At 47.1% G+C, this 14,742-nt stretch overlaps 2 protein-coding genes and 1 pseudogene across 36 annotated transcripts in view; 1 reads left to right on the top strand and 2 right to left on the bottom strand.

Annotated features, from left to right (window-relative positions):
• The first annotated feature begins 365 nt into the window (after positions 1-365).
• Positions 366-4,935, top strand: LOC120817165 (neuronal acetylcholine receptor subunit alpha-2-like; annotated as a pseudogene). Its single transcript, XR_013467645.1, has 7 exons — positions 366-615; positions 1,444-1,595; positions 1,718-1,937; positions 2,725-2,944; positions 3,168-3,670; positions 4,061-4,472; positions 4,556-4,935. The product of XR_013467645.1 is annotated as a neuronal acetylcholine receptor subunit alpha-2-like (transcript).
• Positions 4,936-6,623: 1,688 nt separating this feature from the next.
• LOC120817201 (D-beta-hydroxybutyrate dehydrogenase, mitochondrial) lies at positions 6,624-9,781 on the bottom strand. The gene is made up of 4 exons (XM_040173137.2): positions 8,163-9,781; positions 7,501-7,653; positions 7,283-7,416; positions 6,624-7,167 (listed from the first exon to the last, which is right to left on the bottom strand). Exons 1-4 carry the CDS (start codon positions 8,518-8,520, stop codon positions 6,802-6,804), a joined length of 1,011 nt encoding a protein of 336 aa, XP_040029071.2. The 5' UTR covers positions 8,521-9,781; the 3' UTR covers positions 6,624-6,801.
• Positions 9,296-14,742, bottom strand: part of LOC120817098 (inositol polyphosphate-4-phosphatase type I A) — a 26,310-nt gene continuing 20,863 nt past the window's right edge. For 19 of the 34 annotated variants that reach the window (XM_078102421.1, XM_078102433.1, XM_078102414.1 and 16 more), the window contains one exon: positions 10,903-13,367. In XM_078102421.1, coding sequence (XP_077958547.1) covers positions 13,187-13,367 — 181 coding nt within the window. In that variant the 3' untranslated portion in view covers positions 10,903-13,186. Of the gene's footprint in view, positions 10,605-10,902; positions 13,368-14,742 lie in introns of those variants that run through there. The other 15 variants (XM_078102429.1, XM_078102445.1, XM_078102440.1 and 12 more) reach the window with 1 other exon arrangement.

Genomic DNA, 14,742 nt, shown 5'->3' with positions numbered 1-14,742 from the left:
ACAATAATAATGCTTACATACATGATCCTAACATTATAAAGAGATGAACTAATTGATTTATAATTAGACAACTTTAAACAACCACCTTTAATGTGCAATTTATGCTTCACAGTGCGTGTACATAATACGTCTTGGCTGGTCATTTTTTTTGTTTCATATGCGTACATTTAAACACTTTTACTTGATTCGAAATATTTGGAAAAAAAAATACTTTTACTCGAGCGCAATATCAAAGTACTTCCATTCCTGCTTAAATCACTTATACCGAAGTTGTGCTGTGGTTTCACAGTGCAGTGACAGTCAGGTATAATTTATGTGACGGTCACTACACTTTAAGCATTAAGCTGTATCGACTTATAAATGTCCTGAACGTCAGCACTGTGACAGACTGAGGTGGGAATATGAGGACAGGTACTCATCATGTACCCGGGAGGTTACGATCCATCCAGCAGGTCCAACACGAACACGACAGACGGGGAAACAAAGGCGAAACATGTTTTAAGACGTTTATTTTACGGATCTGTGATCTATTTCTGCCGGTTATAGAAATGAAGCTGAAGAGAGACTTCACAGTGATTTCAGCGCTTCACCGCTGCTGGATCTGCATCAACTTGGGTGAGTGCGACGCGCTGATATTTAACACATGTTTTGTTGTTTGTTTGTTAAGCGAAACACTGCTGATGTTCTTACAATATCCCTTAACCGATCATGTAATAATATTTATACAGTATTCGTCCTCCTGTATCACATAGAAGCGTCTGTGCGTAATTCCACAACTCCACATTAATGTCATAATTTCGCGGTAATATTCGTAACTCTCCGACGACGTGGAGGAATGAAGAAATATGTTGAAACATGTTTATATATTATTTCTATCTGGACTAAAAGTGTCGGTTTTGACTATAGATTATTTTAATTTAACCTTGTAGTATAAAATAAACGGAGGGATTCTTACAGTGTTTTTGTAATATCTGGGACTGGACTTTATAATGCTTTGCGGTATTTGTTCCTCAACAATACTAATATCAGGGTGCATCATCATTTCACAGCATGACACATATAAATCAAATCAAATCATTAAATCTAAACCCAACTTTTTTCAATTCAACATTGAACCTCGACATACAGAATTGTGTTAAAGATAAACAATTAGTCCTGAATTAAACCACAACACAAATATAAAACCATCCAATCTATTATGTCCAATGATTTGTCCGCATGACATAAAATGAACTCAAAGTCAGTAGATTGCAGTCTGAAATGTTATGAACAATAAAGCTTATGTAATGGATTTGTTTCCCCCAGAGGACATACAGGAAGACGCAAGGAAATGTAAAAAAATGAGGGCCATTTTTGAATGTGCACGCAATAATAATGGAGGGCGCTGAACTACAAACCGGGGCCCGATACTTGATGTCTGTCGTCTCCGTCCCTGTCCCTCAGCTCTGGCTGAGGACTGGACTCGCGTCCACAGCGAGGACGAACTCTTCAGGAGCTTGTTCCGCCGCTACAGCAAGTGGACGCGTCCGGCGCGGAACATCACCGACGTGGTCATCGTCAAGTTCGGCCTGTCCATCGCACAGCTGATAGACGTGGTGGGAACCGCCCAAAAGAAACATCACACTAGTCTCTGCCTTCTAAATGTCCAACAGTCGAATAATTAACGATCCATTCTAACCCAGTGGTTTGCTTTTTTCGACGCTTGGCGCCTAAACAGGACGAGAAAAATCAGATGATGACGACCAACGTGTGGCTGAAACAGGTGAGGAGGAAACCGACCCGCGGGCTCAGCGCTTCATCGCTTTAACTCGTGTGTGCCTTTGGCAGGAATGGACGGACTATAAGCTGCAGTGGAGCCCGTCCGACTTCGACAACGTGACGTCCATCAGAGTCCCTTCTGAGCTGCTCTGGGTGCCGGACATCGTGCTTTACAACAAGTAACAAACATTCAGCAGTTTGCACACATCTGGGGGGGAAGAGGAAGAACGTTTGCTTTGATAGTTGACTAATTAAGAGTAAAAGGCAACCTTTGTACACAAGAGGTCCTCTTTTTGGACCCCCTTGTCTTCATTTTTCTGGATACAAAGAAGGCTGTGTCGCAACCGCAGGCGGCCCAGGACACACTCCAACACACACGAGTACACTCCGAGCTCCTGGCTGGAAACGATCGGTAGTGATCAATTACCCGCTCGATCCGTAACGTCGCCCTCGACCGCCGTCGAGTGAGCGGAGGTCACTCACATGGAGCCGTGCAGCTTGATTGCAATTCCCTGAATAGATGAATAGACAAACCCGATTGTATTGCATCTCTGCAGCGATCTTGCATCACACGGATTTAGTCAAGAGTCTGGCTTCCGTCCCCCCCCCAGGGGGGGGAAGTATTCATCCTTAAAGTGGTCTGAGAAAACTTTCTCCCGCTTCAGCGTTTCTGCAAATGAGTTTGCATCATGAACACAGCGTGGTTAACATTCGGCTGATCAATTATTCAGCCGAATGTTCAACATTTTATGTGTGAAAGGGGCAACGCTCGAGGTTTATTGACACAGCGCTTGAGTTTGAAACGCAATGAGATGGAAACGTGGGAGCCCCGCTGAGAAAAACGGCTGAAAGTCCTCCTCTTTATTCACATGATGCCCCAACTTCTTGGCATTGGCGTCGATTCCGTCTTGTTTTTCGCGTGTCAAAGCTACGCTCCCTCCCCCCTCTCTTGTGCTCTTCTTCCAGCGCCGACGGAGAGTTCGCCGTCACCCACATGACCAAGGCCCATGTCTTCCACACGGGTCGTGTCCGCTGGGTTCCCCCGGCCATCTACAAGTCCTCCTGCTCCATCGACGTCACCTTCTTCCCTTTCGACCAGCAGAGCTGCAAGATGAAGTTCGGCTCCTGGACGTACGACCGCGCCAAGATTGACCTGGAGCCCTTCGAGGACACCGTGGACCTCAAGGTTCTTTCCATTTTCATTTTTACACAATTGGCATTTCTCTAGCGTGTCCTATATTGGAAGATGGTGATTTACAGGAAATTGGGACAAACATTCATTGTCCTCCTTGGAGATCCATTGTCCTTTCCCAACAGCGTCGTTATCAGGTTGGATTTTTCCTCTGTGGGCCACGAATATCTGTACGATATCTTTGGGCGATCCATCAAACATTCTGATAAACTTGTAGGATTACTGGGAGAGCGGAGAATGGGCGATTGTGAACGCCGTGGGAACCTACAACACCAAGAAGTACGACTGCTGCCACGAGATCTACCCCGACATCACCTACTACTTCGTCATCCGCCGCCTCCCGCTGTTCTACACCATCAACCTCATCATCCCCTGCCTCCTCATCTCCTTCCTCACCGTGCTGGTCTTCTACCTGCCGTCGGACTGCGGCGAGAAGATCACGCTGTGCATCTCCGTGCTGCTGTCCCTCACCGTCTTCCTGCTGCTCATCACGGAGATCATCCCGTCCACCTCGCTGGTCATCCCGCTCATCGGGGAGTATCTGCTCTTCACCATGATCTTCGTCACGCTGTCCATCGTCATCACCGTGTTCGCGCTGAATGTGCACCACCGCTCGTCGGAGACCCACGCCATGCCCCGATGGGTCCGCGGGCTTTTCCTGTCGGCGGTTCCCCGCTGGCTGTGCATGAAGCGTCCAGAACACGGCGTGAGGCCGGCAAGGTAGAGCTGCATTCTCTCCCCTGGCCAGCAGGGGGCGACTCCTCTAGTCCCGGAAAGAGGTGCGATATTATGGAAGTCTAGGGATGAAAGGACCCTTCTCCTAACATGATGGTTGTTGAGAACAACAACATGGCGACGAACGTAATTAAGATGAATTGAATTAAGTAGACGTAATCGTTAGGAAGGGCTTGTACGTGAAGCACGTGTTCATCTCAAAATGGGGCATTTTCTTATTGACAAACTTAACTCCTAAACCTGCATTAAGTGATCGGGGCTCTCGGAAGCAGGACAATCAATTAATTGGCTTCTGTAGAAACCCATTCTCAGATATTTTTTTTATTAAATAGTAATGACTATTTAAAAATGTCGTCCTCACTTTTTTGGGCTCAGGCGACTTCACCTGAATGATAGACTCCTCCCCCTCCGGACCTCGGGCCCCGCCCACAGCTCGGCCGCCTGGGTCACCCAGGAGTCTGACGTAGATCTCCGTGGTTACCAGAAGGAGGGCGACGGTTGCCGCGGCAGCGGGGACGAAACGCACTACTGCCGTCTCCACGGTTACTCGGACGCAGCTCACCTGGGGCGGTTTGGGCCGAGGATTTCCCCCCTCTCTCCTCCTATGGGTCACATGCTCCTCCCGCGGAGAAACCCCCCATTCGCCTCGGACTGGGACGCCCTCCGCGTGGAACGTGGCTCGGCCCGGAGCCCGGCGGCCTGCGCCCTGTCCCCTGCCGTGGTGTCGGCCCTGGAGGGGGTGACCTACATCGCCGAGCATCTCCGAGCCGAGGACGCAGACCTCTCAGTGAGTGCCGACCCGACCACAGGAGATGGTTTCATCTCAACTCGCGTCAAATCTTTTTTTTGTGTGTTTTTCCGTCTCCACAGGTGAAGGAGGACTGGAAGTACGTGGCCATGGTTGTGGACCGGATCTTCCTGTGGATGTTTGTAATCGTGTGTCTCCTGGGGACCGTCGGACTCTTCCTGCCTCCGTGGCTCTCGGGGATGTTTTAGAACCAGATTGAAAATCAGAATTATTAGCCTAATTAAATTGATGTTGAACCAGATCAATCAATCACAAACGTTTCAAATGATTTCAGAATGAATGAATCTGTATTTTTACCTGAGATATTACTCAAACGACGGTTAATTGACAATCTACATTTTTGTTATAGCTATAAAAATGTCTTCCTGCAAACAAGTGGAAGACAGCAGGTACGTGTGTTCTTTTCTATACTGAAAATATCTTTGGATTTCAGGAAAATGTAGTTCTTCCCAATCTTACTTGGCCTGTTATGACATTGGAAGGCTAAAAGGACGATGCCGTAGTCAATTAGCCCAAATTAACTCAAATATAATGTGAAAACTCACAAATAGTGAGTTGATGACTGAAAAAGAAGAACTGTGATGTAATTGATTTTTGTGTTACTAAAGCAAGGTGAGAGGTTTTTAATGTCGCCTACAAACTGACAAAAATGTTGTCATTTGTTTGTTATGCATTTTGGAGAAAAATCCATGTCCTGATTTCTTTTCAGCCGCAAGGTGAAGTAGGACACTTGGACACAATCACTACGAAGACCCTGATGGGCTTATGACACTGCATGAAAGTAGCTGTTAACCATATTATACTTTAGAATATGCAATAGGATATTAACAGCTCAACGTAACGTATTTCAACATGTTAAATTGTGTATTTCATTGCTTTGATTCATTTATTAGTGTGTAACAACTATGTATAGTGAAAAGGGAAGCAACCAATAAAAGAGCCGAGACACGAATCTGAGTCACAAGATTGAGTTTATCCAACGAATGGACACGCGTTTTATCCAGAAAAGGGCAAGGGCACCCGCAGAAACCTATTTCTCCCCAATGAATACGGGTCACGGGGCCGGTGAGCGAAATGGCCAAACGGAGCATCCTTAAGGTTTAGTGCTTGTTGAAGAAAACTCAAAAAGGAAAACGAATAGATGCATTAATACACGGAGGACACTTAAACCCTAACTTCTCAGGCAGGAGAGAACTTGAGACTAAACAAATCTCTGAAAACATGTGCAGCGTGCTGCCATGAGTTTACTGGGGCTTCATCGAGCATGCGAGTGTTTGTTAATCCTCTCGCAAACTGAGGCCCATTAAAGTTAGCCATCATGTTTTAAGCCCAGAGCCCTTAAGAGTCCACGAATAAAGTGCTTCTTTGCATTTTGGAGGAGAAGAAGTGTTGCTGAGCTTTTCCGACTGGTTAGTTGTTCAATCTAAATCTGTAAATACAAGATTACGCGTTCGCTCACCTAACCGCAGGCTATCGGGCACCTCATGAGCCTTTTCAATGTCACACCAGCACAAGGGAGCGCCGCGTTTCAGGCGCGATGAAGTGTGTCTTTTGTAACTTGTTGTTGATGAAAGGTTTCTGTGGCTGGTTCAGCTGATCTTTATTCCCGGCGCGGCGGCAGAATTCTCTCTGGACAGAGTGAGTTACAGGAAAAAACAGATAATCAAGAGGAGGGAGTTTGAGTAAACCTCAAACCTCGGGGGCGGGGGGGGAGGTTCTGGTCTGGACTTAATCAAACTAAATTAGTTTGGTGGTCACTGACAGGAAGGAATACACACAGGCACCGGGGAGGAAAAGTTGAATTAGGAGTATTGTTTCTTGCACATATTATCATAGTTTTTGGAAGGTAAACGTTTTATATGTTTGGGATCATTTCAATGTGCATAGTGTTTATAACCGTGATGGCGTTACCTCCACCATGGGGTTGGGGGGGGGGATTGTGTGCAGAAGTTTATCTTTGTCTCATCGGTCAAACATGAACCTTTGTGAGAGACATTTTCATGTCTGTCTCAGCGTCTTATTTCATCTGTATTTCGATATTCGAGTTGCTCAGTGGCCAAATTTTGATTTGCTACTCCCAAAATTTGAGCAAAGGTTTTCTTTTCTCTGCTTCAAAAACTAAAAATAGTGGATGGTTGAAACAAACATTTTTTATTGATTCGTATTTACATCCTTTGATAATAAAATGAAAAAAAGTGAATACATTACAAGAACCAAACAACAGACTCATGAAAATATCTTCACAAATGTGCAACATGTACGTAGAAGGACAGAAGCCCCCCCAAAAACACGCCGGTTCCTCCGCAGCCTATTTGGCGTAGAGCATTTCTTCTCTTTTGGCGTACATGGAGCTGAACGAGAACACGGCGTCGGTAAAGACGGTGGGCAGAAACGGGAAGAGCTGGAAGAAGAAGGTGTCCGCCGCCGAGGCCAGCAGGTACCGGTATTTAGGCCGAGCGGAGGTGACGGCGTGCACCATGGCGTCGACCACCATGTCGGCGCTCTTGAACCCGCTCTTGCACGTGGCGGTGAAGTACTCGTTGGCCACGTCGACGTACTGCCGGTTGAAGAGCCGCTTGCGTTCTTCGTCTAACTTCTCCCAGATGTCCACGCTCGTCTTGGCCTTCAGGATGTTGGTGGCTTGGCCGAAATTCCCCGGCTGGATGATGCTGACCTGCACACGGGAAAGACAAGAGTTTAGTTCTCGGGAACGTCGACGTGCTAGCTGGCTAATTCTCGCCTGGCAAAGGCTATACGGCCAAAACACACGTGCGTTTTTCTGCCTGTACCTTCACGCCAAAACTGGCCATCTCCACCCGGAGGCAGTCTGCGAAGGCCTCCAGTCCCCTCTTGGACACGCTGTACGCCCCCATGTTCAGGCAGTTGAAGAAGGCAAAGATGCTCGACGTGTAAACCATCCGACCTGAAACGGCAAATACGTCTATTTGAAAAACGAGCCGCAGCCGCGCGGCGAGGGTCGCTGACGCGGCTCCGTCTTTGAGCTCACCTTTGGAGGCGCGGATCAAAGGTAGGAAGGCAAAAGACGTCCTGATGGGGCCGAACAGGTTGACGTCGGCCATGTTCTGGAAGTCGCCGATGGAGCTCCACCCGATCTCGGCCCAGTCCGTGATCCCGGCGTTGTTCACAACGGCCCACAACCCTGTTACAGTGGGTCAGAGTAATTCTTCAGGAAGGACGTGCAGCGTGCAGATGGTTTGAAGGCATCAGTCAACATGGGGAACTACGGGGAAATCGTTCCATTTTCAGCGGATGATTTTATCTCGTCTGAAGACCCCTCGGGACACGTTGCACGACAGATGATGCATGAAACCCAAGCATTAAATCAAATGTGATGCAGATCAAACTGAGAATTGAAACATTTGAGACACAACGACAACATTGCGAATTCACATTATGTGATTGATTTAAGGAACAACAGATATAAATGACTCACCAGTGAACTATTAACTGCGAGTCACTTGAGAAATTAAATAAGTCAATTAAAAGTTTTGAGATTGAGACACAAAGCTAAAAACAAGGTCATTTACACAATCGGAGATGGAATCAAGTAACTCGAACAGTATTGATCGATTAGATTTGTTCTACGTTGTCTCATTTTTGGGGGGGATTTCTCCCATAAATGACCATCTCCACTCTTCGGACCCTCACCTTTCTCCGGCAGGTTCTCCTGCACCACCCTCTTGGCCTGCTGCACCTCCGCGTCGCTGGTGACGTCCAGCTTGAGGACGGTCACATTGCCGCAGCTCTCCCGGACCAGGCTGCGGGCCCCGGGCCCCTCCGGACACAAGCACCCGGCGAACACCACGAAGCCTTGGCGGTCCAGGCGTCGGGCCAGCTGGTGTCCGAAGCCGCTGTCGCAGCCGGTTATCAGCACCGCGCGCCCGTCGCCGTCCTGCACGCCGTCGCCGCCGCGCCGGCGGGACAGCAGCCTGGCGACGGCGAAGAGGAGGATGCAGCAGACGGAGGCCACGCCGGTGACCTGGCCGATGAGGAAGACGGCGTTCATGGCGGGTGGTGCGTGTTGTGTCGGGCGGAGGGCGCGCTGCGTAATTTATACCCACCCGCAAGAGGAAGGGGGGGTGTTGGGCAATTCGTTCAGGGTTTCATGTGACTGTTGTTGTGAATTAATCAATCGTGACCTCAACTAATCGATGATCGTGGGTGAGACTTTAAGTATGAGAGCAACAACCCCCCCTCTCCCTCCCACAGACATCAGCTTTAACATTTAACAAACTTCTAGGATCTTTCATCTGGTCTGTTGCAATTAGGCCCTCTGGTCACACATCGGATGACGCCTCCATCATGCAGACACACACACACACCCACACACACACAATCACACACCTGCTGGAGCCACCTTGAGGAAAACGAGCTCCCATGAAATGGAATTAAGGGGGGCTGCAGGGACACGCTGGGGGGGAAATGAGTGCACACACAAAGAACTTCAGCATTGGAATAAAACCCTTCAGGCTGTGAAAGAGGTCACGGAGCACGGCGCCGCGGGAGGACACACGCGCTCATGACTCTTGAGGAGAACACATGCAGCGTGATAGCAAAGCACCCAGGAAGCCACACGGACAGCGGTCTGGAGATCGGTGGACGCGTGGGCTTCTCAGAGTGTCACGTGTTGCTTCTGGTTTCAGAGACCTTTGGGAGTTCAGGCTGCATCCTGGTGCCTCTTCACTGCAAAGACCAGATGAGACGACCAACCAATTACCGCTGCATCGGAGAAAAGCTGGAAAATATGTAACATTTTCATCAAATTTACGAGCGCTCTTAACTCCTGTGGTGCTTTAAACAGTGACCTTTATTGACATGAAAATCGTCAAGGTTAATACTTCAATTTACATTGATACATTACTGTAAAATTAATATGTGTCTAAATATAAAAACAAAACAAAATACATATTTATTTCAGCAACAGATGATGAATGACAAGTTCTAAAAAATGGCCCCGTTCAAACCTTCACAGATGTTCTCCTCACAGAAAGTAATTATAATCTACAACAAAAAGCACTCATTTGATTGATGAAGCCAATAAAGGACGGATGTCTTTCTGCAGCGAGTGGGACACAGTGCTTCACCTTTCAGTCCCTGAGGGTGGAGCGCGGGCTCCACCGTGTGCTACGGATTGGTCATTGCAAATAAACGGTGAGGAAATGCCAAGAAATGTCCCAACGCAAAATAATACGTCTTAGCTCGCTTTGGCTGCTTCTTATTTGAGCTCTAAATGTCTTATTTTGTTAACGCCATGTGCTTCGTTCACATAATGTCAAACAAATTGCATAGAAACAAAACGTGGAACACAAAGCTGCCCGTCTGCACCCGCTAACAATCGATTCATTCATCAAATTAAGATTCAGTTTCATTGAAGTTATTTTCTAATTTGGCAGCTTTGTGACGTCATTGCAAAGTTCAGTCCAGTGTTCTTCACATTCAACCAAGTTACAGCTCCTCAACGGTCGGCGCCACAGAAGTTCTGCTGAAGGGTGCTACGTGTTCTGCAGGTGGCGTGTAAAACAAGCAGGACGCTCTCGACCGTTTCCCTCTGCGAAGGGGAACCCGTAAGCGAGTAACGCCTTCTGTATTCCAAAGGGACGGTGAAATGATTAAGCAAAGACCTGTGAGGCATAAAGGTCAAACCATATATCTGTGACACGTTTTTAGCGGCTTTGGGCCGAGTACCAGTTTTTGATATTTTCATGAATTCTGTTAACAACAATAAAGTTTCATTGAAGGCTTCTAGACATTCAATTGTACAAATACTGCAGGTCGACGGCAGACAACGGCCTCTTTTATTTCTATCTAGTTCAATCTAAGCAGGAGGTCCTCCTGATTCTCACTTGTGGGGCGATATGGATGGTATCAAGAGGCAGTGTAGTTTCAAGTACATCTTCAGAATAAGAAATAAAAAAACACAGCTCAACGTTCAGCGTGTTACGCAGAATGTGGTCCAATCAGGTCTCCACCTTCCCGTAGGTGCCGTCGGGGGGGCGGTAGTGTTTGGGGAAGGCCTTGAGCTGCAGCGAGTTGAAGGCGTACTTTCGGCATCCCACGTTCTTCACGGTGTTTTCACGTCTGCAGCCCTCGCTGAGGAGAAACGAAGCAGAGACGAGGGTGAAACCAATGAAGAGGTGAAGGTCGCTGTGAGACGAGCAGGAGTGAAACTTACTCTGCCGGGAGTCCAGATCGTGTTCATTCAACAAATGACTTGATGACGTAATGCATCGGGTCCTCAAAGGACGCATCGCTTCGTTTGTTAGAGAAACGAGCAGCTGGCGGCCAGAAGAGGCCAGTAAACACTTTTAAATAAACTAACGCGCTGCAGCAGCGCTCACACACACACACACAAGACGCAGAAAAGAAGGAGTTAGAGTCGGTGAAGAGATGCAGGAGGAGATGCACGGGGCGTTTGTTGTTTAATAATATCAATTATTGTTTACAGCAGGGATGGGGCGTTCAGGGACACTGCGACTGGAGGGCTTCTGGGCTTCATTGTACATTTAGAGCATCAACTCTATCATCATCATCATCTGTCACTTTTGAAATATACCCATAGAAACTCAACACATTCGGAGTTGGAGATGATAACGGAGAAACACGTCATTTGGTAACTAACACAGTTATTGTTACAGGTTATTACCATCATAAATGGCATGTTCACACAATATAACTTATGTTTTAAACATCCCTTATATGGGGGATCAGAGCAAAAGTGCAAATTGTCATCATGCCAGCTGGTTGTACAAATTGAACAAACCAAAATAAACTTGCATTTTAAATATAAAGTGACAGCAGCACAAGCGTGATAATATTGTAGATTATAGATAATCTGCTTTGGAATAATTTAAGACAACATGGAGCAAACGTCTTGGCAATACATAAATACGATTTATGTGCAGCAATGCAAATATATTCTCTGATACATCTGGATTCTTCAGAATAAAACAAAGACAAAGAAGGTCAATGACTCAAACTGTCATGACTCAAAAGAGGAAGCACTTTAGTGGAACTACACACAAGTGTGACAAAATAATTGTGATATTAATCATTTAAATAATCACATCCCTGCTGCTCAGTGATTATATCACTACACATTTCTCTGCTAAATGCATTTATAAATGAATATATACTTCTTTGATATCAACTCTATAGCTTCCGTCTCACAGAGGTAGTCCTTAACTGGAAATAAAGTTAAAACACAGGGAGTGACAAGTTAAATCAAAGGGTTTTACATTTTAGCTACCTTTCAGGTTGAAGCGCTGAAGATACACAAAGTGGGAATTTACAACACACGTGTGCTTCTACCAGGCGACAAATACAAAAACAAGCACAGGAAAGTATGCCGAGAGATATTTAATCCCTCCCGGATCCTCACACACTCGCATTCGAGTACAGAGGGTCACCGGAGCAGCCATCACTCCCACGGGAGGCTATTCTGGGTCTGCTCCCTTTCCTTAGTGGGTCGATGTTAATGAGATGGAGCCTGCAAACTCACAGAGGAAGAGATCGATCTCCACTGAGCAGGTTTCTAACGTGCAAAGAAAGCTATGACCATCAAACGACCACTTCCAACAAGCTCACAAAGCATTTGGCACACATTCCCCATCCGCTCATCGGCTCCTTCACGCGACGCTTTAAAGCTGAAACAAACTGCTGAAGCTGCAACTTGTAGTTCACGTCTGAATGAATGTAAACGAGTCCTCGTGAACAGAACCGACGGCACCGCTGTGCACAAACAAACACACTCCCCCGAATATCCTACGGAGCTGCGTTCCAGCATCAGCCCATCGGACTTTGTTTCTGCTACGCAGGGAAATGCAACGAAAGGCCCGGCATGTCGTGCTAATGCACAAGGTACGCAAAGAATACCAAACATTTAATCCCACGAAATAGAAGTAAACACACAGTTAACTGAAATGAGGCATCTGAGTCTAAATGGAGATATTGGTAAGAAGTGACCCGAGGTCAGCTGGAAAGTGCATGAAGAGGTCAAACACCTCGTTCTGTCTAGAGAAGCAGGAAGACTTAAAGGAAGAAAATCAGCAAGTACTGCATAGAAATATGTACAAATGTAAATAAATACATATAGTTACTTCATTTTGGCACAGATTAAGAGTTTTCCCGCTACTACAGCCAAACAAACTGCACAAACAAAGATTTCTATTCTAAAAGTTACCGTCAAGACACCTGCATATCTGTCCATCAGAGGGCGCTATGCAGCACGCACACCATAGAGGCCAATTCACCTTTGACCCCATCTTTATACATCTTAAATGCGTCTACTTTTACCTGTTCTAACCTTCGTTAAGAGCCGTCCTGGACTCGCCTGGAGAAGCGCCTGGGAAACCACTGCATGAAATATAAAGCGGCTTGTCGAATCTACACAGGCACCCGAATGCTGTGTAGAGCGAGTCTCACTCACTTTAAAGGGCAACACACAGGTTCGGCCCTCGAGCTTCTGGCCACATCCGCCGTCTCACAAAAGCAAACCCGTGATATTATTATTTTTTGGCAGCTCGCAAGAAAAAGGAAGCGCCCTTAAACAAAATGCAAACTCGCTGGAGCTTTGCGGTTAACGCATGGGGCGCCGCTACGTGAAAGCCAGAGTCCGGGTGGGACAGTATGTACATGCTGCACAGTAGCAGCGTGGAGAGCCGCCCGTGGCCCCTTCAGCTGCAGCGGAGTTTGGCCAGGAAGTAGGCCACGCTGAGGAAGATCCACACCACCAGGAGGTTGGGGCTGAGGGCCAGCAGGGGCAGCGAGTACAGGAGGCCCGGGTCCAGCCGGAGGTCTCGCACCGGCAGCAAGCCGCTCAGGTTCTTCTGGATCACCCCCTCCCTCGTGCCAACTCTGGCGGGTCACGTGAAGGAAGAGGAGGCGCGGAGCGGCGACAAAGGAGGTGGGGGGGAAGTTTGATAGATAAAAGTGAAAAAAAAAGGAGCCGAGGAAACAGATGTGGTGAGAGGGGCAAAAAGAGGAGGGGGAGGAAATGGGGAAAGAAAATATTGCAAGATGGAACAAGAGGAGGAGGAGGAGGAGGAAGAGACGGCGTGAGGAGGCCAAGGGGGGAAATGACAGAAAGTAACAGGTGACCCCACAAAGAAGCCAAAAACACAATGACAGACAGCGGTTCCCACGTGATAGAAATAACGACCACAACAATGATTAATACAAATCATATGGAATCCAAATCATGACGAAGATAATAAACACAGAGGGAAGCAGAGGAAGAAAGGGGGGAAAAAGAGAAAGAGAAAAAGAGAAATTAAGAAAGATGTTTCTACATCTATCAGATAAAGGAGAGAAGAAAAAAAACTCACCATGTTTATAAATTCTAAGACATGGGATGAGGAGAAAAATGTCTAATAAAACACACTTTAAATGAGACGTTCGGGGACTTTTAGAAGAGACTCATTTACACCAAATGTCCCTGCATGCCGTTAAAGGACAAGAACCAGAACGTGCCAACAAAGCTAACGTGCACATTTGTCTTTATATATATTTATATTTATTAACTCCTTATCACAGCTAAGAAGGGAAAAATGGTGTAATGGAGGAAAAGGGTAGAACATTAAGCTTTTTCCATCGTGCATCGTGCAATTTCCTAGCAGCCATCATGAAGCTCTAATAATGATAAAAAGCTGCTTTCATGCTGGTTGGCTGATGAGGCAGAGAGAGGGAGTGAGGGAGAGGAGGAGAAAAGAGGGGGGGTGAAGAGATGAAGAGATGTGGCGTCATGCGAACGACGCAGACAGCTGTGATCACACCGGTGTTTTCACAACGAAACCCAACAAAGTCACAGAGATACAAACGCGAGGTTGAAACTTATCATCGCTCATTTGTGTCTGAGAGCAATCGGACCTTCTTCTGTCCTCCTGAGCAGAAACAACCAAATTCCCGTTTGCTGTAACAACGGATAAAGCTCCGTTTGGCACGATGAATTCCGCCCGTCACCGTTTTCATTCGGGTCACTTCTGTGAGTCTTTTTGTGTGTTAAATGTGCCGTTTCTTTTACAGAAAGGACGGCGGAGGTGAGACAAAGAGGGGCGGACTCGTAGAAGAGCCGACGCACAAACACACCGGCGAGCACTCGACACGCACGCACACGCACGCACGGCAAGAGGCTCCTGTGGACGTGGAGGTCAGATAAACGGAAACCTGTGGTGAAGTAAACGACCCACGGAAAATATGGAAGCGCCCCCTTTGAGATGAGCCGGCGGCGGCG

This window comes from Gasterosteus aculeatus, chromosome 1 (assembly GCF_964276395.1).
Source record: "Gasterosteus aculeatus chromosome 1, fGasAcu3.hap1.1, whole genome shotgun sequence".
In the NCBI taxonomy this organism is placed as follows: Eukaryota; Metazoa; Chordata; class Actinopteri; order Perciformes; family Gasterosteidae; genus Gasterosteus; species Gasterosteus aculeatus.
This window is presented reverse-complemented; position numbering and strand designations above follow the sequence as displayed.